The sequence below is a fragment of the Episyrphus balteatus genome, chromosome 3 (assembly GCF_945859705.1).
Source record: "Episyrphus balteatus chromosome 3, idEpiBalt1.1, whole genome shotgun sequence".
In the NCBI taxonomy this organism is placed as follows: domain Eukaryota; kingdom Metazoa; phylum Arthropoda; class Insecta; order Diptera; family Syrphidae; genus Episyrphus; species Episyrphus balteatus.
This window is the reverse complement of record NC_079136.1, coordinates 36,318,244-36,342,448: the sequence shown is the minus strand read 5'-3', so window position 1 is coordinate 36,342,448 and position 24,205 is coordinate 36,318,244. Positions and strand designations below refer to the sequence as shown.

General features: G+C 33.7%; 4 protein-coding genes across 4 annotated transcripts; 1 reads left to right on the top strand and 3 right to left on the bottom strand.

The window, feature by feature from the left end:
* Positions 1-454: 454 nt before the first annotated feature.
* LOC129914562 (succinate dehydrogenase [ubiquinone] cytochrome b small subunit, mitochondrial) lies at positions 455-1,495 on the bottom strand. The gene is made up of 5 exons (XM_055993880.1): positions 1,422-1,495; positions 1,283-1,345; positions 1,038-1,147; positions 796-971; positions 455-728 (listed from the first exon to the last, which is right to left on the bottom strand). The coding sequence occupies exons 2-5, from the start codon at positions 1,323-1,325 to the stop codon at positions 527-529; spliced, it is 531 nt and encodes a 176-aa protein (XP_055849855.1). The 5' UTR covers positions 1,326-1,345; positions 1,422-1,495; the 3' UTR covers positions 455-526.
* Positions 1,496-2,717: 1,222 nt separating this feature from the next.
* Positions 2,718-7,445, bottom strand: LOC129914552 (uncharacterized). Its single transcript, XM_055993866.1, has 7 exons — positions 7,291-7,445; positions 6,940-7,185; positions 6,713-6,870; positions 3,682-4,493; positions 3,463-3,620; positions 3,256-3,405; positions 2,718-3,189 (listed from the first exon to the last, which is right to left on the bottom strand). Exons 1-7 carry the CDS (start codon positions 7,334-7,336, stop codon positions 2,900-2,902), a joined length of 1,860 nt encoding a protein of 619 aa, XP_055849841.1. The 5' UTR covers positions 7,337-7,445; the 3' UTR covers positions 2,718-2,899.
* A 1,870-nt stretch (positions 7,446-9,315) lies between these two features.
* Positions 9,316-23,299, top strand: LOC129914555 (spindle assembly abnormal protein 6 homolog). The gene is made up of 6 exons (XM_055993869.1): positions 9,316-9,561; positions 9,631-9,951; positions 10,012-10,310; positions 10,368-10,575; positions 22,720-23,053; positions 23,109-23,299. Exons 1-6 carry the CDS (start codon positions 9,376-9,378, stop codon positions 23,180-23,182), a joined length of 1,422 nt encoding a protein of 473 aa, XP_055849844.1. The 5' UTR covers positions 9,316-9,375; the 3' UTR covers positions 23,183-23,299.
* On the bottom strand, positions 23,188-23,939 carry LOC129914563 (coiled-coil domain-containing protein 12). The gene is made up of 2 exons (XM_055993881.1): positions 23,707-23,939; positions 23,188-23,643 (listed from the first exon to the last, which is right to left on the bottom strand). Exons 1-2 carry the CDS (start codon positions 23,847-23,849, stop codon positions 23,298-23,300), a joined length of 489 nt encoding a protein of 162 aa, XP_055849856.1. The 5' UTR covers positions 23,850-23,939; the 3' UTR covers positions 23,188-23,297.
* Between the last annotated feature and the right edge of the window lie 266 nt (positions 23,940-24,205).

Here is a 24,205-nt window from a genome sequence, read left to right as displayed (position 1 = left end):
ACTTGAAAATTTAACTTTTTTTACGAAGATCTTTTCTTTAAATGGCGGGAGCCGGCTCAACATAACCTCATACAAAATGAGGTATGAGAGCCATGCAATTAAATATAGTTGTCTCTTTCTTTAGAATAAATAAATTTCATAGGTACTGTTTGATTACTAAAAATAGAATAACCTTAAGGACTCGATGACACCTACTCCTTCATTCTGTACCTATTTCGTTTTGTTATGAAATACCTGCATCAAAACCATATTCAAAGATATTCCTACACAAACTAACAATTCAACTTGTGAACTTGTTTGACAAGTTGGGAAAATATCATCAATGGAAAAATTAAAAAAAAGAAAATGCCATTGATCTTTTTTCATTTTTAACATTTATTTTTCTTTTTTTTTAAATAGCTTTATTTTGTAAGAAAAATCAGACCCACATAAATAAATAAATAAAAAACCCAAATTCAATTAACAATCGTCAAGTTTTTTTTTAATAATTAATATTTAATGAACACTAAAAAAAATAATAATAAAATTATTTGTCTGAAGAACCAGCCGCTTTGATGGACCACAATTGTTTAACAGCCTTTGCAATGCCAATGTCATTGTAGATGAAATAGAAAAGACCTCCCAGAGTAGCGGCTGAGATGAGGAAGAGTGCGGCCTGAGCAACTTTTGGCACAACATTGCCAAAAATAATTGGGCGCACATAATCAATGACCATAGCTTCTAATCCCCTAAAAAAATAATGATAAAAAAATGTATTAATTTAATGAGTAAATATTTTTTTTTTGTTTATCTAACCAATGTTGATGCATAACAATTGAAGTTGCCAACAAAGCATCCAAAGCTTGCGAGGGAAACAAGAAAGCAGCTGGAATGACTCCCAGAAACGCCACCGAAATTGCCCTCTCAGCAACCCATATTCCCGAATGTGATCCACCTGCTGATAGCTTTGGAGCTGTCAGAGAAATGTTCCTCTAAAAAAAAGAAACACATTTCTATACAATTCTATAATTCTAAATTGCCACCAATATTGAACTTACCTGGATTGATTTAACGAGATTCAATGGAGCATCTTTTTTGGGAGCTAACAAAGCTGACGATGTGAAGGTCTTAAGTGGAGTTGCACGGACATTCCTAAGCAAATTAATACCTAAATAAATTGTAGAAAATTGTAAATTTTTGTTTAGTTAAGAAGAAGTTATATAACAACATAATAAAAAAAAAGAATAGGTAATCATGTGCAAAATTGTTTGGTTTTTTTGGCAAATCAGCTAAGAGTACTTACCATTTGATTTGCAGGCATTTCGAAGAACTAGAGACATGGCCATCGTTTTTTATTGTTTTTGAGCTGGAAAATAATTTGTATTCGAGAGTTAATTTGTGGTCTTGTGTTGAATGTGTTTTAAAAGAATTTATTTGATTACCGAGGCAAGGAGGAAAAAATGGACTTGTGTGTTTTTTTTGCGGAGTTTGTGAAATGTCAGTTTTGACGTGGCTGTCATTTTTAATTGGTTTCTAGAGATGGGCAGTTTTTCGATACAAATTTTATCGATATTTTGAGTTTATAAATCTGAACAAGAGATGGTGCAGCAGAGCTTTCAGTTTATTTTTGAAAATTGTGTTACCACACAAAAAAAAGAAAAACAAGATAATGAAAATGGATCAAAATAGAAACAGATTTCTATATTCATCTCTTTTTCACTCATATTTACTTATTTGTCAACTCATGCTCTATCTTCTACTTTTCTCCCTACCGACAAAAAAAAGCCATCTGTTGGCCAGAATACAAAGTCATCATCTTTTTGTTCAATAAAAATGATTTCGATTGAAAGCAGGATAACATGTTGTTTTTGTTTTAAGCCTGGTACGCTGTTCGAGCTAAATTTTAGCCGAGATAAAATTCCCATACAAATAGTCACTCATGAGTTGTATGGATATTATGGTGCATTAGCTTATCGCATGTCACTTTCGCAACGGTAGGTTAAGTGGCCCTCCGTCAATCCAAACGAATAATATACTCCCATGAGCAAGAGTAGTCTAACCATATGTAAAAGACAGCCACGAGGCATTTCAAATAAATTGTCAAAGCAGGCAAAACATTATAGCCGCAGTAGTGCTTAAGATATAGATAAGAACACACTTTGTAATAGAATTTTAAGTCTCAATAAAGAATTCAATTCAATTCAAAATTCGCAACAGTAGCCGATTTTTCGATAATTTGTATGGGAGCTTAAATTTAGCTTGATCTGCGTACTAGGCATAAGGGTGAATTCATAAACGCATCGTTGCTTTTGCATCACAACTTTTTGTATGTCACGAAAACACTGCTTTACCTACAAAGCACCAGGTTCGGACTTGATATATTTGCAAAAGCATCCGTGTTAATTTCAATCAATTACCACGATTTGTTCCGTGTTCCACAATGGAGGAGAGGGCAAAGGGGTGAGTAAAAGTCATTTACTATGTAGTTCTTCATGATAATCCTATGATATGGCTTAGTTAGAGCTTGTGGAACCATTTTTTTATTTTTAATACAAAGTTAGTATTTTCCGAAGAATTGGAGTATTTTATTCACAATCCCTAAAAAAATATATTGTTTTCATATAGCAAAAACTTTCAGGTTTAGTTATTTCACGAGCATCATCATAATCACAACATCAATACCTCGGTAAAATTAATATGTTTATTTATTTTATTTAAAAAAAATAAAACTTGTTTTACAAAAAAAAATGAGATTACAGGAATGTTTACTTTTCAATTATGGTTTTGTCTTAAAATCCTAATTGTACACAATATTTGCTAAAATAAAATAATATGGACGGAAAAAGTTTTCTTTCAATCATTTCAAGTTGCTTTACATTTACATTTAAAATACCTCATGTGTAGAGGTATTAACACTGACTTAAACTAAAATACCAATCAATCGTCTTCCAATCAAAATTATTGATAAAGACAGTAAAATTCCTAAACTCATATTTGTCGTTAGATGATCTGTACCAGCTTTGTAAAAGTCCCAATCGAAAATTTTAATAAAACTTTCCGATTCAATCCATGGATTTGATCCATCATCGAAATGCATTGGACATTGATCTCGTTCACGTTCGTATTCTGTCATATCGATTGCAACAGCAGCTCCCTCTGTGTAATTCCATGAAGTAACATCTTGTTTGAGATTACAAAATGCTCCAACAGCTGGAAAGAATGTAAAATACTTTCTTCAAGAAATTTATTAGATTTTCAATGCAATTGCCTACTAACCTTGTGACATAAGAACCCGATTGAGATCAGCTCTCTGATAGACCCAGCAACGATATTTCGAAAGGGGATCCAAGGCGTCATGGGTAATGAGATAAGATTTGAGATTCTCCTTCCAGAAACCAATACATTTCATTCTGTAATCGGGATCACCTAAAAAATAGAGCATTGAATAAGATCATGATTGCTCAACAGGTTCAAGGCACTTACTGTAAATATCAACAGGACGTCCTAAATGATCGACCGAAAGGCAGTAATTCTCATCGATAGCCATTTCTTTCTGATCAGTATCGCAAACCGATAAATCCGAAATATTTTGTTTGCAATGAATGTCTGGCCTGGGACTCAGAGTTACACCACCAAGGATTCTAGAAAGAACAATTTTTATATTAAAAACCTCCTCTCCTCTGATTCCAACCAATATCTTACCTTGTTTTAAACTTATGTTCACCACGTTGAGTAAAATTAAATTTGCCAGCTACTGGACATCTCACTGGGACCGGATTCTTTGCCAAAAAGAAATCATATTTCCAAGCTTCTTTATTCGGGAACTGCACCCAAGAGCAAACTGTACTAAAATCATCCTTAATAACAGCCAAACCCTTGCGATAACGAATAACATTGTGATGGCGTGGCATAAAGTCGAAGCAAACATAATCCTTCTGACAACCATCCACAGTGAGACGAGCCATCATAATTCGTGTGCCCCTTCGTTCGCGGCATACATAAATCGTTCGACGATAACGTGATTTGTCGGGATAATAAGTTTCGTTAATATGTGTCTCACTAATTTGCACATCGGCATCGATATTAGCGGTATTCACCCATTCCCCGCTAAAGTTCTGCGGCAGAGAACAACCCGGTTCAACAACTTCGGCTTTGACTGGTGTAAGTTTTAAACGTTCCGGGGAGCTTTCAGGTGTTTTGAGAGTATTACACTGAGCGGTAATGGAGACACCAATATACAAATCATCATCTCGATTCTTAAGGAAGCAACGATATTTTTCATCTTTACGAGATTCTTTTGTATTGGCCACAGCAAAGTAATGATTCTTGCCAATAAACCAATCTCCAAGGCAACTGTATTCAACAGTTCCAGTGAATGTTCCTTCCATACCTTCACATTGCTGATAAGATATGTTGAATTTCTGATTCGTGATTAAAAATTGAGTACCGGCTGTTTGGCATGATTGAATTCGAGCGTCTGGCTTGTTGCACACACCAGTAAAACGGAAACGATTCTGAAAAAAAAATCAGCAAGTATTGTTACTTATGAAATAGATTCAAAGATAAATGCACAATCAAAAGGCACTATACCTGAAATTATAAATTTTTTTTGGAAAATTGAAAAAAAAAAAAAAACAGAAAACGCATTTAAATGCGTCAATCCTTAACATCACCTACGAGATCAACACTGGAATTCTATTGGAAACAATTGTTGCTACTCTATCAGCCGGAACAGAACTTTAGGAACAATAACGCAATACATATTTAGTTTTTTTCTTGGGTTTAATTTATTTGTCTTTCACTCTTTGTCGGGAAGTACCTAAATATCGAGTTTTTGTGCGTTGCTCAAACCACAGCGCAAAGTGCGGCGACCAGTGGACAAAAATTTAAAAAAAATATGACCTTCTAAAACCTGTTTTGAAAAATACAAAATAATAGTCACAGTCTTTACTGGATAAACAATATTTGTAAAATAACTGCAGCAGACAATACAACCTCTTAAAGGTAACATGTCAAAAGTAGGCCATTTAGTGATGAACTACGAAGCGCGCCACCACGAAGTTAAATTGCTCCAAAATTAACCGGTTTTAAGGTGAATTCTCTTTAGTAAAGTAAGCCATGTTTATTTTATTGTGTGTTTCTATCACTCGAAACCCTACGATCGTTTTAATAAATATTTAAAGCACGTTTAATTTATCCTAAAAATAGCTTATTTTCAAGCAGCATCGCGCTTGATTCACGTGCATTCATAAAAAAAAAATAATAAGATATAAAGTGGGACGTACGGTCTTTTCAGCAAGGTAACATTTGTATGAAAAAGGCATTTTTTGAGTTATAAAAATTACTTTCCTCAGCGTACTTATGTAACAAAAACTTATAACCGAAATGAAAAATTTGTTTACATACTATTTGCTTGCCTTTCGACATAAAAATAATATTAAAAGAAAAAAATATACATTGGGCACGTTCAGGATAAGTTAGGGACTAAATATTAAGCCAATATCACTTGGCTTCTATTTGTTAAATTATGTTCAAACCATTTTATTTAACGCCTACACTCACTATAGTTTTATAGTATTATATTTGTAAAAATAGTTTCAAACGATCTTTTCAATTCCAAAAACATAGCTATTACCGAATTTTCACAGTCCATTTGTATTTTTTACTTCCTTTCCAATATTTTACAGATGACATTTTATTTGAAAAGCTTTGCCTTTAGTGCCTCAGCGCTGCCTGCTTTTCTAAACTTTGTAATGGCTACCTTGATCTAATTTTGGTTAAAATTGCGGTTGAATTTTTTTGGCTGCTCGTTTGTGCAGATTTGGCCTTCATCACCATTAAGTAATTGGTTGAAATGTTTTCTCCAAATTTTAAGTATTGCTTCCGTGTTTAATATTAACCAAGCTTTTCTCGGTGATGTTTCTGGGAATCCTAATACTCTTAATGGGAATCTGGCCACCTTCCCAATGCTATTTTTCCCTTTCTTGCTTTACGATATCAATACGCTTGAGTTTGTGTGCAGGCTCTGTTTACCGGCCAAAGATATCTGCCTTTCCTTTTTTGGAATTTCACGTCGCTCTTGGGACACTACATTTTTGCAGGACCCTGCAGAAGCTTTATTTGCAGTGTATTACAAGAGCCTTCATTGATTTGGGAAGCGATTGTCTAACTTAACTTGTGTCCAGTTGGAAGCTAAAAATACAGGTTTAATGCTGAATAAAGGGCATTGGCTAAAGGCGCATTACAAACTTTCTATCGGCCGACAGTTCAGTCGGTCTCTTAATCAGTATAAAAATGTATGACGATTTTTTTTTGCTACACAATTCTTTTCAAACTAATATATTTCCTAATAAGCCGACTATAGTAGATCTACAGTAATTACGCCGGGAAAAAATTGTACAAAATTTGTTTCAATGCAATGGTTTATTCAATAGCCGACGATAAAAACACACATAAAAAAAGCGAATACCTACTAATTAACTAAACTAATTTTGTATTCGTTTTAAAAAAGGATAAAGTATTGAGATTTTTAAAAAGGCTTTGGGTTCATGTTACAATTGTCGCTGCATGCGATATCCGTAATTATTCTCTTGCACTTAGAGCACAGCTTCCGCTGTACGCGAAGCTCAACAAGTGACTCAACATAGCCGCAAAAACTTTAGGTTTTGAATATTTCACCATTAATTGCAATTGCAATGCAATTTAAAATTGATGTTAATGTCCATCTACGTACCTGATAAGTAAAGTGCCATACACCTTCCAACGATGATCGACAATTAATTGGAATGAAATTCTCATTAAACAATGTAATCAGTTGCGAGTCTTCCTTAACGCCCTTACAAACATTTTCTACTGATGGATCAACTCCATTTGAAAGCGTTACACAAGGTCCTAAGAATAAAAGCAGTTTTAATGAAAAAGGATGTCTTTTTTTTCAACTTTTTTCAACGAGAAACAAACCTTCATACTTTTCAAAGACATTCAATGTTCTTGGAAATGTCTTAACACAATGATAACAGTCAGCTTTTCCTTTAAACACGAATGAGTAATCGGCACCATGGTGTTCGTAGTCAATGCAAAAGCCTCGATTAGACATTGAATTTGCGTCGATTACTGTTTGAGTGGGCAAACCTTCTTCCCAAGAGAACCATGATCCTCGCAGGATCTGAGGCATTGAACATCTTTTTCCATCAGTCAAACAATTTACTGTGGATATATTAAAACAATTACTTTTAAGAAATTAAAGTAAAGTGCATGATTTCGGGGTGTGGCAGGGCTTGGTTGGAGTATTAAAGCTAGTTTAGTACTTACCTTGGCTTAAAACGCCAAAAAGGCACATAAATATTAAATTTTTCATATTAAAGGCACTATTGGTTTTGAAATGTATACTTTTTAATTACTTATCATATCATTTTTTTTTTAAACAATTTAGTAGAAATTAAATTTGGTCTACTAAACAATAAATTTCGTGAAATGTGAATGCAACAAGCAAAGAACAAAGTGGTTGAAAAAATGAAAAATAGGAATTGGGAAAATGTCAAAATATTTTCCAACAGGGATGTACAAGAGTAAAAATAGGTTTGATGTGTTCGTTTGTTTGGAGAGTTTAAGAGCTAGACCACACCGGAAAGGTATGCGGTCTTTTTTTTCTAGGAATTTTGTTTGTTTTTGTTGTTGTTTCTATAATTTCGATAAGACTTGTATTATGCTTGTTTTCACAAGAGCCCAAATGAGATAATTACACAAATTATCTCGTTTCGAATATCAAACTCTATAGAAAAAAAAAATAGAATTTGAAATCTGAACTGACCTCATTTGCGAAATTATCTCATTTGGGCTCTAGTGAAAACAGGCTATCGAAGAGCTATACAAGCTCTTTCGAATGAAATGTTAAATCTGACAGCTTCGGTAGAGCTGCGGTAAGGCTTCGTTTAAGCGTACATAACATTACCTTCACATTTTTTGTTGTTGTTATTTTTTGTTCAATTTTTTCTTTCAGAGTTTTGTGTTTACTGTTATGTATAGCCTGTTTTAATTAAAGCCAAGTACGCTGCTGAAGCGTAAAGAAATTTTCCATACAAAATTTCGTTAACAAAATCCTGAACAGAAAATTTCGTTTTGCTTTTCGTTTTTCAGTACGCAGCTCTAGCGAAAAATTGGAGAGTTTTCACTCATTTGTCACTTACTTTTTTCTGTCCTGTGCATTTTTCTTGACTCCAAGAGCAGTTTTGAGGGTTTTTTCAATTCTAATTCATTTATTTCTTGCTTTAAAAATTATTCTCTGTTGATTTTTCTTGATTTTAAATTAATTTTGAATTTTTTATTTTGACTTTGACAGAATACTCGATGATATTTTTTCGTTAGCATTTTCGTTGTTGACTTTGGCTTAAAGTCTAAATCAGGTAATTTTCCAAATTATCTCATTTTGAATGTCAAATTAACATGAAATTCGGTAGCGTTGGTAAGGGTACTTGTATGAAAAAAATTCTACACGTGAATATTGATGTTCAAATTTGGAGTTTTGTTCATACAATTACCCGTATCGCTACCGCATACCCTTTCGTTGGGTCGAGCATTAAGGCTTGGCCACACCGGAGGGTACGCGGTAGAGGTACAGGTAACGGTACGGGTATTTGTATGGAAAAAATTCCAAACTGACACATCAACGTTCGGGTGTGGAATTTTTTTAATACAAATATCGTTGCCGCTACCCGTACCGCGTACCCTCCGGTGTGGCCAAGCCTTTAAAGGCTTGGCCACACCGGAGGGTATGCGGTATAGCGGTAACGATATTTGTACTAAAAAAATTCCACACCTGAACGTTGATGTGTCAGTTTGGAATTTTTTTCATACAAGTACCCTCACCGCTACCCGTACCGCTACCGCATACCCTCCAATGTGGCCAAGCCTTAAGGCTTGGCCACACTGGAGGGTACATGCGGTAGCGGTACGGGTACTTGTATGAAAAAAATTCCAAACTGACACATCAACGTTCAGATGTGGAATTTTTTTCCTACAATTACCCGTACCGCTACCGCATGTACCCTTCGGTGTGGCCAAGCCTTTAAGATTACTGATTTGTTTTTAAATGAATTACGACCGAGAGCGTTTTTGTGTGAAAAAAAATTCACACCAGAACGTCGTTGTGTATTTTTTACATGCAAAAACACTTTCGGCAATGTTTTTTTGACATCATAGTGTGGGCCAGCCCTTAAGTGTTGTGGAGACTTAAAAAGAACTTCAATGTGCAAACCCATAATTAGGGTTAAAACAAAATTATCTTACGTAATGTAATCGCAACGCCTTCAACTGTCAAATTTTACTAAATTTCAAAAATCAAATTTTCAAAAAAAGTTTAAATTAAAAAAAATAAAAATAAAACCAAACCAAAATAAAATGTTTTCTTTTAATTTCCCATCAAATAACAGTGAAGATGATTATTTTTCAAATATAAATTATATGAAAAACATCGAATGCATAATACCAAGCTGTGAACTTTCATTAAATGTTCGATGCAATGGAATATCAACTAAAAAACCATTTTTTGTTTATGCTGAAAAAATTGATTTCAAAGGATTAATTGTATTTATTTTCTTTATTTTATATAAAATAGGAATACATTTTAATAAAATCTATTTTATATTTTCGTAGCAATTAAGATTGGCTGAAAAAGCCGACCATCGAAAAATGTACATCTCCACTGTGGACACAAATTCCTTCAATGAGCTGAAACAAGATCAATCTTTACATGTTTCATTTTCAGGATTTGTAGAGAATTTAATTAAGATCCTACAAGACTGTCAGCGTGGTCAATTGGAAGTGGACTTGATTCAAAATAGAGAACACGCAATGACCTTGCAATTTTATGAAATGCGTCCATTTAAGAATCTTGTTCATTTGTGTTTGCCAATTAAACCGGCTCCTCTCAATGTTATCCTCTTTTACATGAACAATGTTTTATACAGTTTACAGGTAAACAAACTACTTTTTTAGCTTTTTAACTAAATTCTTATAAAATTGATGAATTTTTAGAAAAAGAATGCCTCAATTGAAAGTAGCATGCAATGCATGCAACACGAACTTAGTTCACACTTAAGTCGCATGTCTCAACTTGAAGTTGAAAATGCCAAGTTGAGAGAATCTCTTCTTGAAAACAGTAAAGCCATGACAAATAAACATCAGGAAGAGATTCTGCGAATGCAAGAAGCTTTAAAGAAATCCTCTGATCACCGACATTCAGATAACGAACGGCATATGATGGCAATGTCTGCTCTTCAAGCACAACTCGATAAAGCTTTGCAAGACAAGGCAAATATATATTCAGAAAAGTGGTAAGACAGCTTGAATTGTTAACAGAATTAAATAAATAAATACACGATAACTTTCAGCCAAGAATCAAAGAGATGTGAACATTTGCGAGATGAAGTTGGATCACTGAAATCTGCATTGTCATCTGTTAAAGATCAAAATGAGAAACATATGGCTGAAATGGCAGCTCTAAGAAATGTCGAACGGAAAAATGAAATGCATTTACTTGATTCAAGAAAACACATTCACGAGCTACAGGATAAAATTAAGAAATTCGATAAAGTCAAGGTAGTTAATGGTTTTTCTTACAATATATATCAGGGACTGTTGTTATAAACTTAGTTTTGTTTGCTATAAATTTAGTTTTGTTTGCTGTTGTTGGGTTTCTAATTAAACATCTTTAAAGTTTAAGTTGCTCAATTTTTAAAATTTCAAAGTAGCTTACATTTTTTTGATCTTATCAACATTTATCATAGACTAGCTAACCCCACCCGCTTCGCTGAGTTGTGAGTGTGTATGAACAAAATCGAACTTAATGGTTCCATTTGGTACACATTTTGCACTTAATCCAACAATATTTTGGCTTTGGTCTAAAAAACAGTTGCAAGTACCTACAAATAAAGTCTGCAAATTCTTCTTCCTCAGATAATACTTCTAAATAATAGTGTAAGTGACTTACAGTATTATTTGGCTCCTGTCGCTTAGTTTTTTAGAAGCTTTAATGGTGAACTTCTTTTTTAACTTTTTTTTAAGCCATATAATATCTGATGTCCTGGATTATTTTTTTTAAATTTATCTTTATGACTTCTTCTTTCGCAGAAAATACTTTTGAATATTGACTTTCTATTATAAAAAAGAAAAAGTTAAAAATTTGAATTTTTTCACTGTTAACAATACAACTGACTTTTCACAGTCATGAACGATAACAATTTGATGAAAAATCACAAAATTTACCATAATTCTTCGGCGCCTCAACTAAACTTGGTAAAACTTACAGACGTGATCGATCATACTAAAAGGCACGTATTTTGACAAGTGTTGCCAATTTTACTTTTTTTTATACAACGCAGTACAAAAGCGGTCTTGCCCTAGGGCTGCCAGATTAAATAATATTAATGTCGGGACAACAGGTTTTAAAAGTCGGGACAAAACGGGACACCAAACAAACTTATTTCCTACATTTTTGCGAATGGTACAAATCACATGTTTTAACAGTTTTCTAATTTTTAATGCGGACTTGAAATAAATGGAGTGTGAATAAATTGAGGCTAACAGCTTTTTATCTGGAAAGCTGGAAGTTTTTAATTTGGGAAATTATAAGCTTTTGGCATTTACCAGATTTCAATTTTCTGAACTCTAACACAAGTTGTAGTGCTTACAAATATCAAGACGCCACAAAATATCTCAAAAACATGTTTTGTAAATTTGGGCCGGTAGCTTTACTATTCATTTATACACGTGTAATAATAAAAGTGGCAATATATTTTCACAAAAAGGAAAACAATACGTAGCAAATGTTTTTAGGAAGTAAATGTCACCTCAGTTAAATGTTTTGGAGAGAGAACAGACCTCTTAACCACAGCTCGAATACCTACATATAAATTACGTAAGTGTAAACAGAACAAAAAACCATTTTCATTAATGTCTTATATCTGAGGTTTCAAAAACTTACTTTTCATTGACATTTCAACATTATATTTCTGTTTTAACGGTATAAAAAAAGATCAAAATGTTTGATGAAATAATTGTTCGAAATCAATTGAAATTGCTGCACATCAATAGTGATTCATTACGCAGTCACATTTTTTTCTTGCCGAACGATTTAAAACAAAGCCGGATTAAAAAACAGAATGTCGGGACAATATCGGGACATTTTGTAAATCGGGACAGGTCCAAATGTCGTTATCTTAATAATAATGTCAAAGTCAGGATTTAAACGATTATAATTAATAATTATTTTGAAGCCTGTCTTAATAAATTTGCTAACAAATTAAGATAAGTTAAAACTTTTAAAAATCGATAGTGTTTCTTCACTCGTACAAATTGACAGCTATGTAAAGATGGAAGAAAAGGTATTATTTTTTTTTTGATACAAACCATCTACATATTAATACCTTTCAAACAAAACAAAAATTACCAAAATCGGACCAGCCAAACTCGAGTTTATCGGCCACACACACTTAACGAACTCTCTTTTATATATAAGAATTATTAAAAAGAAATAAGAAAATTAATACAATTTAATAGAAAATAACATTCAAATAGGCAAACCAATTTTTTTAGACATTTTACATCTTTCCCTTTTGCTGCAATAAGCACCTCTTCTTTTCAGGGTATATTTTTTAAACATGATTAAATATCATTCTGTCACTCAGCATAAGGCTAATTTTGGAGTACTATAATAGCTGCGTTCCTTTGGAAATATTTATCTACTTTTTAGTACTTAAAGCTGCTTTGAACTCAGTATAGCAAAGTAGATCAAAGTAGTTTTAAGTACTAAAAAGTAGATAAATATTTCCAAAGGAAATATTTATCTACTTTTTAGTACTTAAAGCTGCTTTGAACTCAGTATAGCAAAGTAGATCAAAGTAGTTTTAAGTACTAAAAAGTAGATAAATATTTCCAAAGGAACGCAGCTAACGTTATAAGTTTTTCTGAAAACTTTTCTCTCCAAAAAAATTTATTCCATGGAGTTTGCCAAAATTTTGTCTGAAAAATGATTTTAGAGTAAAGCTTTTTTTTTTTTTTTTTTTATACTTTATTTCAGAAAAAGACTTAAAGCTATTACAATAATAACAATACTTATAGCTTACAATAATTCAAAAAATAGCATTAAACTTCAACTAAAATAGTTAGGAACATCCTGTTGCCCAAAGGCAAGAGTTGGATGTACCATTAAATTACAAAAGTAATCAAAAAACTATTGATGGGGATCATTTATAATATAAAAAATTGAAAAATTCAAGTAAGGAAATTACAAAAGAAATTTACTTATGTGTATATATTTTTATTTACTTATGTGTATATATATTTTTTTTATATAATTCTCAAATAATTACATGCAATAATCTATCTATTTCACTGTAGTTCAACGAAAATAGGAAAAGCTTAATATTACCTAAAAAGGTTGATACAACTCTCTCGCACCTTATATTTTCTGGCAGGTTATTAAATAAACGAGGTGCAGTAACCAAATAAAAGTGAGAAAAGTGCGCTTTTTTAATGTTAGGTACAGTGACCAAATTCATGCCGTTTACACGTAAACTATGAGATCCATACAATCTAGCAGCCGTATACCCAGAATTTTCGAAAAATATTTTCAATACTTTATAAAAATATAAATGCTTAAGCTTGTAGTAACTTAAAGCTAGTTTTTCCAAAGCTATAAACCAAGACTTTTCGCAACACTTATTCCAGCCAACCCCGATTTAAGAATTTTTCCGTTTCCAAATTGTTTCCTTACGTTTTCGAAAATTTTCTTAATACTTTTTGATTCTAATTTCCGAATCGAAAGCAAGTTACAAGTTCTTTTAGGAATAAGACATCTTCAATCATAACAGTAGTCTTCTTCTCATTCAAATAAGTGTTTCGAAAGATAGTTCTTAATATATTTGAAAATTAATTTCTCAAAAGAGGATAAAATCACTTTTCACTTTTTTCAAACTAAGTATACACTCCTCTTCTCCACATTTCAATGCACATCAAAATATTCCCACAAATCGGGCTTTGAAAACCAGCGAAAACTCAAAATCGAATGAAGAACCACAACTATGGTTTATTAATGTTTTTCCATTTTCTGAGAAGTGATATAAAGTGTTTTTAAACACTTTAAACAGACACTCCTCATTTATTTTCATTCTGTCCAAGTTTTTTGCAATTGAAGTACTTAATTTTGTTCTTTGAATACTTTGCAACCGACTGGTTGACTTCTTCTTTGCTTCATCAAAAATCCGACTTTTGACGAAATAAATCTTTATCTTCTGGAAATACATAGTTTCCAAAGAATGAAGAGAGACAATGTTAGAATAGTGACATATAATATAATTTTTTTTCTTAATTCGCTCCTGTATATCGCAGATTCCGAACAAACTCATCGAATCTTAGAAGATGATGTTCAATGTCTCCTCCTTCTAGGCATTTCGTTGTTAGTATGCTTTTCCGAAAAATAAGTTGAAAAGCATAAACTTTTCCCCTCGCAAGTGAGTTTGAAGTCATCTAAAATTTTCTTTGTCGTTATTTTATCTTTAACGTAATCTAAATGACTGCTATGTGATGGATTATTATTAATGATTTGCATTTCTTCTCTATTTTTAACTATAGCCAATTTCATTGCTTGATTTGGTTCATCATTTAGAGTCTTCTTCAGGTCCTTTATACAAATTTCTTAAGATCATGATATTGACATCAAGAATAATTTTAATTACTCGTTATTGAGCTGTGTTTCTAAAACGCAAAATTTATCATTTATCCCTGTTTTAGGTACTTTTGGGTTTTTTATAGATGGGATGGCTATCCCTCTTCGCCGTTTTAAAGGTGTTCTTGGCTGATATTCTTGGTTTTCACCTTTTCGTAGAAATTTTGTAGTAAGTTAAGCTTGTTCCAGAAGAATATTTAAATAAAATAAATAATTCGATGTGAACAGTTTGAATAATTTTAATGAAGTAAAGAAAAAATATTTTTCAATAAACAAGTTTGTTTGATAAGCTACTTAGATATTAAATTGATTATATGAGTACACAGTACAGTATTTCAACATCCCCACTTAATCAATGCACTCATTAAAAATTAAATAAGTTAAAAAATTAACAATCTCAAAATATGACATGAACAAATTAAGTTTTAACAAACAATCTAGTATTTAAATAAATTATACAAACATTAACCAAATTATTTAAATAACAGAAAAATATGTTCATTAAGTTTCTAAATTAAAATAAACCCATATTCTTGTTTTTATGACGAAAATAAACGTTAGCGTCTGTTTTGGAACGAGTGTATCCAGACTTATCCAGACGAATGGCTTGCTTTAACCCATATATTGCCTTTCTAAGCAAACACTCTCGTCCACTTCCATCATCAAAACTTTCTGGGTGCTTCATATACACCTTTTCTTTAACATCCCCCTGCAGAAAATAATTTATAGATTTTCTATCTTTGGGCTCCCAAGTCCGGTTATCTAATAAAGATCTCATTGCAAACTTCCATTCATTGCTATTTGAACTACTCAAAGCTTCTTCAACTGTCAATGGTTCTTCAATATTGCTACAGGCTAGATACGACACAAAGCCAGGAAATTCTTTCTTTTTTCGTTCTCTTGATGATCTTCTTAATTGTGTTAATTCGGTATTTGAATCACTGTCTGATAGAGTGTTGATTGAAGCATCAGTATCCTGAACGCTGTCAGATCTACTTTCAGATTGATTCATCAAAACATCATCAGTCGAACTCACTTCTGCCACCTGATCAATTTCCTGAACTCTTGTATCCGCAGTGTCAGAATTTTCTTCTTCGGTTTCAGAACTATCGTACACAACAAAATCGTTAGTATTATTTGAATCAGAAAAATTACCTTTTTCCAAGAAAATGACATCTCGACTGTTTATAGTACGGTTGGTTGAAGAATCATACACTCGATAGCCCTTGGTACCCTCGCAATAACCAGTAAAAATCAATTCCTGGGATTTTGGATCAAATTTTCTTCTTTTCTCAGCAGGAACATGTACCATTGCACGCGACCCAAAAATTCTTAAGTGACTTAGATTTGGTCTTGATCCGGTCCATATTTCAATTGGCGTTTTGTCGTTCAAGACACGTGATATTGAATGATTTTTTAAATAAGTCGCCGTTGACATCGCTTCAGCCCAAAACTTTTTCGGAAGATCTGCATCTTGTAGCATGCACCTTGCACGCTCGGTCAAAGTTCTTATTGTTCGCTCTGCAAGCCCATTTTGCTGTGGTGTGTATGGAGTTGACGTCTGCCGTTCAATACAACATGCCTTAAACAACTTATCGAACCTTTGATTGCAGAATTCAGTCCCATTATTGTTGATTCCTTCTTGATAAAATAAAAGTCTTCGTCTTATAAAGAACTCTTTAATAACAACAATAACGTCTGAGCTTGATAACAATTTAATAAGGAATACAAATATTTTAGAAATTTTCACAAAACAAATAAACAACAGATAAATTAATATTTATAACAACAAGTAATTTGAGCTGAGTGGATTTTGTACGCAAATGAATATTCTAACACTCCTCCTCATTTGCTTACCAAACCACATTTGTTTCGTAAAAATTCAAGTCGAGATGAAGCAAGAGGTTTTGTAAGCATATCAGCCAACATATTTCCTGAAGAACAGTACTTACATAAAATGAAATTTTTATCAACATAATCTTTAACAAAATAAGTTTTTGTATCTATATGCTTGGATCTATTGCTTAGCTTCTCCTCCTGAATCAACTTTAAACAACTCTGGTTATCTTCGAATAAAGTAGTTGCAGTAGACTGTTTGCAGTCAAAAGATGAAAGAAGTCCTCTTAACCAAACTGCTTCTTTACATGCTTCAGACAAAGCGACAAATTCAGCTTCTGTGCTGGATAATGAAACACAAGTTTGCTTTCTGCATGTCCAGCTCACAGGACCTCCATTCAATAAGAAGATGTAACCCGAGTTTGATTTTCGGGATGTTCGATCTTCTGCCCAATTTGCGTCTGCATAACCCATCAACTTTTCTTTTTCTTCGTGATTTTCAATTCTGCTCAGTTTAAGTTTAAATGTTGAAGTTCCACGAAGATATTTAAGAACTCGTTTTAGCTCTGTCCAATCTGTTTGGCTTGGAGAACTAGTCTTGCTAGCTAAAATCGAAACTGATGCAGCAATATCAGGTCGCGTGTTAGTTGCTATATAGAGCAAACTGCCAACTAACTTTTGGTATTTCTCGTTGTTCATAAGAGGGCTTGAGTCTTCAGTTTTCCCGTACCCTGGATCAAGTGGAATTTTGGAACTCTTTGAATTTTGAAGGCCATAATCTTCACATAGTTTTTCAATGTATTGCTTCTGCCGAACACAAAAATTCCCTTGACCGTCCTTGATTACTTCAAGTCCTAAGTAGTGATGTATATCTCCAAGATTTTTTATTTCAAAGTGAGATTTCAACAGTCGTTCTGTGTCTTCAATGCATTGCTCTGAAGTACTCGCAACGATGATGTCATCAACATATATAAGAAGATAGATTGTTGTCTTGCCCTTTTTTCTTGTAAACAAACATCGATCTGATTTGCTCTGATCAAATCCGTTTCCAGTCAAAACTTCTGATATTGTTTGATTCCAAGAAAATGCTGCCTGCTTCAATCCATAAAGACTTTTTTGAAGTTTACAAACAAGATGTTGATCTTCAGATTGAAATCCAGGAGGCTGCTTCATATATATGTCTTCATTTAACTTACTGTTTAAAAATGCTGACTTCGCATCAAAGTGCTTTACTTTCATTTTTCGGTGCCCAGCTAGTGAAAGAAGAATTCGGAAAGTGGCTTGTCTAACAACTGGAGCAAAGACTTGGTCGTAATCGGTTCCAAATTTTTGACTAAAACCTTGTGCAACCAATCTTGCTTTAAATCGTTCAACTTTCCCTTCAACATCACGTTTAATCTTATATATCCACTTGCAACCAACGATATTCGCATTTTCTGGAGGTCGGACTAGAGTCCATGTCTTATTTTTATTTAGTGATTCCATCTCTTCTTCCATTGCAATTTTCCATCTAGTATTTTGTTCACAAGTAATGGCTTCTTTGTAACTATTTGGCTCTTTAATAAAACAAACTTGTGAAACATTGTTTATACAACTAGTGAATCTTTCCGGTGGTTGCCCTTTATTTGATCGTGATGATGTCCTTATTTCTTTCGTAACCTCTTCATCGGGAAATCCTTCGAAATTTGATTGGCGTTCTTCAGAATTTGTTTCACTTTCATCATCATTGATCTCAATTGTTGTAGGTTCATTGATCTCAATTGTTGTAGGTTCATTGATCTCAGTTGTTGTAGGTTCATTGATCTCAGTTGTTATAGGTAATTGCTTTAGATGTATTTCTATTTCGCTACTTTCACTCGTTTCCAGATTTTGATCAGCAATTGTAGGCTTCATATTAACAAACTTGACATCACGACTAATGACAATTCTTTTCGATGTCTTATCGAGTAGACGAAACCCCATCGAGTTCTCATCATATCCGACAAATGTTAATAAAGAAGCTTTGTCATCCCACTTTTTGCGTTTTTCTTTTGGGATGTGAACAAATGCGCCTGATCCAAAAATCTGAAGATGCTCAAACCTAGGCTTACACTTATGCCAAATTTCAAAAGAAGAAGTAGGTAAAACACTAGAAGGCAAAATATTTTGAAGGTAATTAGCAGTCATTACAGCCTCGCCCCAATACTCTCGACCTAGTTCAGCATCCAAGAGCATGCATCTCGTCATTTCAACTAAAGACCGATTTTTTCTTTCGGCCGTGCCGTTTTGCTGTGGGCAATAAGGGGCAGTATACTGATGAGCTATTCCTTCGTTCTTCAAATACTGCATGACTCGTCTATTTTTATACTCTCCTCCGTTATCCGATCTGATAACTTTAGGCTTTTTGGAAAAACGAGTTTTGACCATTTCAACATATTCCTGGAGACATTGAAAAACATCTGACTTTTCTTTTAGGAGAAAAACTGTAGTAAATTTGCTAAAATCATCGATAAAAGTCATAAAATATCTTTTGCCCCCAGGTGTTGTATATTGCATTGGCCCACATAAATCACTGTGTACCAAATCTAAAACTGCAGTACTTTTGCTTTTTGAATGAGAGTTAAAAGGCAAGCGAGTCATTTTGCCTTTCATGCATATTTCGCAGACATCAGAACAACAACAACTACTTATAGGAAATTTGGATTGACTCACCAATTTCTTGACAGCATCTAAACTTCGATGTCCTAGCACCCTGTGCCAGTAATGTATGCAGTACAATCTGTTTGAAATCATCATTGCTTGTTGTTTTCTTGTACTTTCTCTTAGTCTGTAGAGATTACCAACTAAATCAGCTATCGCAACTATTTCCCCTTCCGGAATCTTGATTGTGCATAGCTTCTTATCAAATTTGACGTATAGTCCCTTGTTTACCATTGCTCTGACAGAAATTAGACTTCCTTGGAACTCAGGAACAAAAAGTACGTTCTCCACTCGGATTGATGTTTCTCGGTCTTCGACTGTGATAAATAAGCGACACGTACCTTTTCCACTTGAAGTTATTTCTTGACCATTAGCGAGAACGACTTTTTCACTTCCTGAGTGTTCATCAAACGAAATGAAGTTGCTGGCTTTATTCGTGATATGACACGTTGCCCCGGAGTCAACAATCCAACCATTCATATTTTCGGAACAGGACATCAAACAAAATTCGTTCGACGTCGTTACTTTATTAACGGACCCCTTTGGTTGGTTTTTCTTCCATTGGGCATATTGGCGACATTCTCGTTTGACATGACCACTTTTCTGGCAAAAGAAACATTTTTTGTTAAACTTACTAAAATTGTTTACCTTCAGCACAGAATTCTTCTCTACACCCATGTTGAAATTTCTTTTACAGCATTCTTCCAATAATTTCGATTCAACTATCGCTAATGTAAGATCGGAATCTTGCCTTGCTTCTAGTGCAGTAACTAATGTGTCGTATGACGATGGAAGACTGCTTAGTAAAACTGCTACTCTCCATCTATCGGACAATACTTCCCCCAACGCCGTCAGCTTTTCACACAATGTCGTCATCTTTTCAATATGAGGTTCCATCTTCTCATTTTCATTTAGCTTGATACTGCAAATTTTTCTCATTAATTGGACCCTATTAGTCAGGGTTGCTTTTTCGTGGTAATTTTGCAGGTTCACCCACGCTTCTTTCGCAGTTTTGGCTGCCCTGATATGGACTAATTGGTTGTCTTCTACCAATAATCCTATCATGCTTTTTGCATTGCTGTCCGCTTTGAGCCAAGCATCTGCATTTTCCGCAGGTTTCGCGGTGTCGATAGCTTTCCAGGAGTCATCCCTCCTTAACAGTAATTCGACCTTGTACTTCCAGATATGATAATTGTCTCCATTGAGTTTAGTTACACAACTCTTGAAAACGTCCATCTGGGCCCATAACCTGTTGATTCCTTCTTGATAAAATAAAAGTCTTCGTCTTATAAAGAACTCTTTAATAACAACAATAACGTCTGAGCTTGATAACAATTTAATAAGGAATACAAATATTTTAGAAATTTTCACAAAACAAATAAACAACAGATAAATTAATATTTATAACAACAAGTAATTTGAGCTGAGTGGATTTTGTACGCAAATGAATATTCTAACAATTATCTGATCGGAATTTCTTGATTTGGTTTCCAGTTTGTTTCTCAACCAATGCTTTGAATTCACAGAATTTAGAAAATGCTTCATCTTTCGATTTAAGAAAATAGGTGAAAGTTTTTCTGCTAAAATCGTCAACCAAAACAAATGCATAGCGAGCTCCACCAATTGAAATATTTTCCATCGGCCCTGTTAAGTCTGCGTGTACTGTTTCTAAAAGCGCCATTGATCTTGATCCAGCTTTCTTGAACGGCAATCTTGATTGTTTCCCTTTCAAACAAGTGACACAAACATGTTCCCCACTGTCTTCAAGAAACGAAATGCCTTCAACAGCACCAGACTTCATTTTCTTCAGGTCCTGATAGTTCAAATGACCCAACCGCCGATGCCAAGTCTCGCTACTTTCAGCTGATGCAATTGCAATGAAACCGCAATGTTGCAAACTATTCAGGCGATATAAACCATCAACCATGGAAGCTGTTGCCAAAATGTTCTTCTGTTGGTCTCGAACTTCACATCGATCTGTAAAGAATTCAACAATATGTCCACGTTTTGTCATCTGACTTACAGATAGTAGATTCGCTGTCAAGTTCGGAATGCACAAAACGTTCTTTACTTCGATCATATTCGGTTTTCCATTTACATCAGCTAGTAACTTCACCGAACCAGAAGATTCAACCTTCATTTTAGTGCTATTAGCTGCAGTTATATCAGGTATCGCTGGTTTCTCTGCATTGAAAATCCAACTTTGGTTCATGGTAAGATGTTGCGTTGCGCCAGAATCAATATACCAATCACCTGGGTTGAAATTACCAGCCAAAAACGCAGCACTAAAAGAAGCTCCAGATTTAGTTTTTTCATCCACCTTGTTGGACTTCTTCATTGGACAATCGGGAGATTTATGTCCAAATTTGTTGCAGCTATAGCAACGTATTCCCTTTTTCTTAGTGAAACCCTTTTTATTTGCACTGTGTCCACTAAAAAATGCACCCTCACCACTCACTGAAGACGCTTCTTGCAACAGTTTGGTTTTTATTGCATCACTGGAGAGTTTGGTATCAACATTGTCCAATGCCATGACCATTGGTGTGAACTGATCAGACAAACCGCACATCAGAAAAATTGCCAACCATTCATCGTCGACTTTGAATCCTATAGCATTCAAACGCTGAGCCGCCGTAATGATTGTAGCAACGTATGTTTCCATTGAACTGCAATTTTCAAGTTTTGTGCCTGTTAATTGTCTTGCCAATGTAATTCGGCGTGCACAACCCTTGTCTTCAAATGTGGACTTTAATTTATCCCAAACATCTTGCGCTGTTGAAGCATCTTGGATATGTACATAATTACTTGGATCAAGGCTCAAAATTATTGCTGCCCTGGACTGTGTTATCTTATCAGCAACTTTTTCTGTTCCAAGTACTGCAGCCCAAAGACCATTATATTCCAAAAATGTCTGCATCGCAAACTTCCATGTGGAATAATTTTCACGTCCCTTAAGCCTTTCAATCGAAGTCAAAAAATTCTTGTCGTTTCCCATTGCACGTAATTACAATTGATATCAGGATCACCAAAAAACAAATATTAATTATTCAATACAAATTCTTCTAGAAATTTGCTGGTCCCATAACCTGTAGTAAGTTAAGCTTGTTCCAGAAGAATATTTAAATAAAATAAATAATTCGATGTGAACAGTTTGAACAATTTTAATGAAGTAAAGAAAAAATATTTTTCAATAAACAAGTTTGTTTGATAAGCTACTTAGATATTAAATTGATTATATGAGTACACAGTACAGTATTTCAACAAATTTCTTTCGAACTACAAGTAAAAAGGAAATGCAGAAATTTCGTTTGAGAATTTTATTTTAAGAATACCACAAGGGTCAGAGAAATCTCATTTCCATTTTATTTTTCAATTTTGTGTACAAAACCCCAGAATTGTTGCCTAAAAACAATTTTAGAGCCATTAAAATCTATAGTTTTTTTTTTCCTTTTAATAGAAAATATCTTATTTTTACTTTTGTTCCCTCACGAAAAATCAAATAGTCTGATTTATTAGCTGAGCTAGAAGCAGAGAAGAAAATATGTCACACCAAGCGACAAGCCTTAGAGATGGCCACCGAAGAAATTTCAAAAGCCAACGAAATAATTGCCAAACAAGGAGTGGAAATTGTAAAAAACAAGAAAACCATAGCTGTGCGAACTGAAGTGGCATTGCAGCAAGAAAAGGCTATTAGAGAAAAAGATAAGCAACTGATTATACAGAATGAAAAAATCCAAGGGTTGCAACGAGCAATAGAAAGTCTGAGAAAAGACATACCAATGCAATTGGAATCAATGAAGCAATTTGCTGATACAATCGAGAATAAATATAGTGAACGTAAGATATACAAATTTGTAGGAGGTCTTGTTTATAATTTTGTTTATTCTTGCAGAAATTTCATCTCTAAACCAGAAACTTTTGTCGGCGAGTAAAGACAGATCATCTGGAAGAAGGACAATAAGATAACAAGGTTCTACTGGGAGACTGATAATACCTACGATAGGATAGAAATATTTTTATTTAAATTTAATTTTATATAATTTATTGTACATTAAAAAACTTTATACACAATTAAGAAAAATTAATTAGTTAGCATTTGTTCTGATTCTTTAGCTTCAATTGCCGCTCCAACATTGACTACCTGAGAAAGATCAAGATTCTTTTTGAGTCTTTCCCGAATCAACTCGGCGATGGCCTTTTGTGTGCGTCTTTCGAGTTTTTCCAACTTCTTGGCAACATCACGTTTAAGATCCCAATCGGGTTTTCTTGGCGCAAGATTTGCTATGTCAATTTCATCAATAACATTTGGGGTTTTGAGTAGTTCGAGTTGCGATTCGACTTCCTTCTCAATTTCACCAGTTGGCCCTTGTTCGAGTATTGTGTCACTAAGGTTTTCATCTTGTGGTTTGTAACTTCGAAAAATTGGCCTAAAAAAACATAAAAGTTAATATTTTATGAATTGGTTAATGAAATGTAAAGAAAAAGATTACTTGGGTAATTCAGTGGATTCACTTGATGAGTTTTCGCTTTGTTCTACTAAATTTCTTAGCCGCTTTAAACGTTCTTTTCTTTTGAGTGATTCCTCTGTTAAAGTACCGATTTTTTTCTGATTGTTATTTGTAGTGTTTTCCATTATTTATTATTAATTTATTTAATTCTTTGAATTTAGAATTTTTGTTTACAAATTTGTACACGTAAAAAAATGCATGTGTGTTGCAAATGTCAAAATGTGAAATCATCTAGAGCCGTGTACAGGGGTGTTCAGAGGCTTTTGTGAAGTTTTTCAGTGGACGTATTCAGTCAATCGGTCTATTTTTAATGTCGAATTCCTTTCAATTGAAAAATCGAATTTTCGGCGATCTCGAAGCGAATTTTTTCTGAAAATCATGTTCCATAGAAAAAAAATTCGCCTCAAACGAAGCAGAATTCGAATTTTTTTTAATCCCTCTTTTTTGAGAGATTTACACGGATTTGCACACACACTTGGAA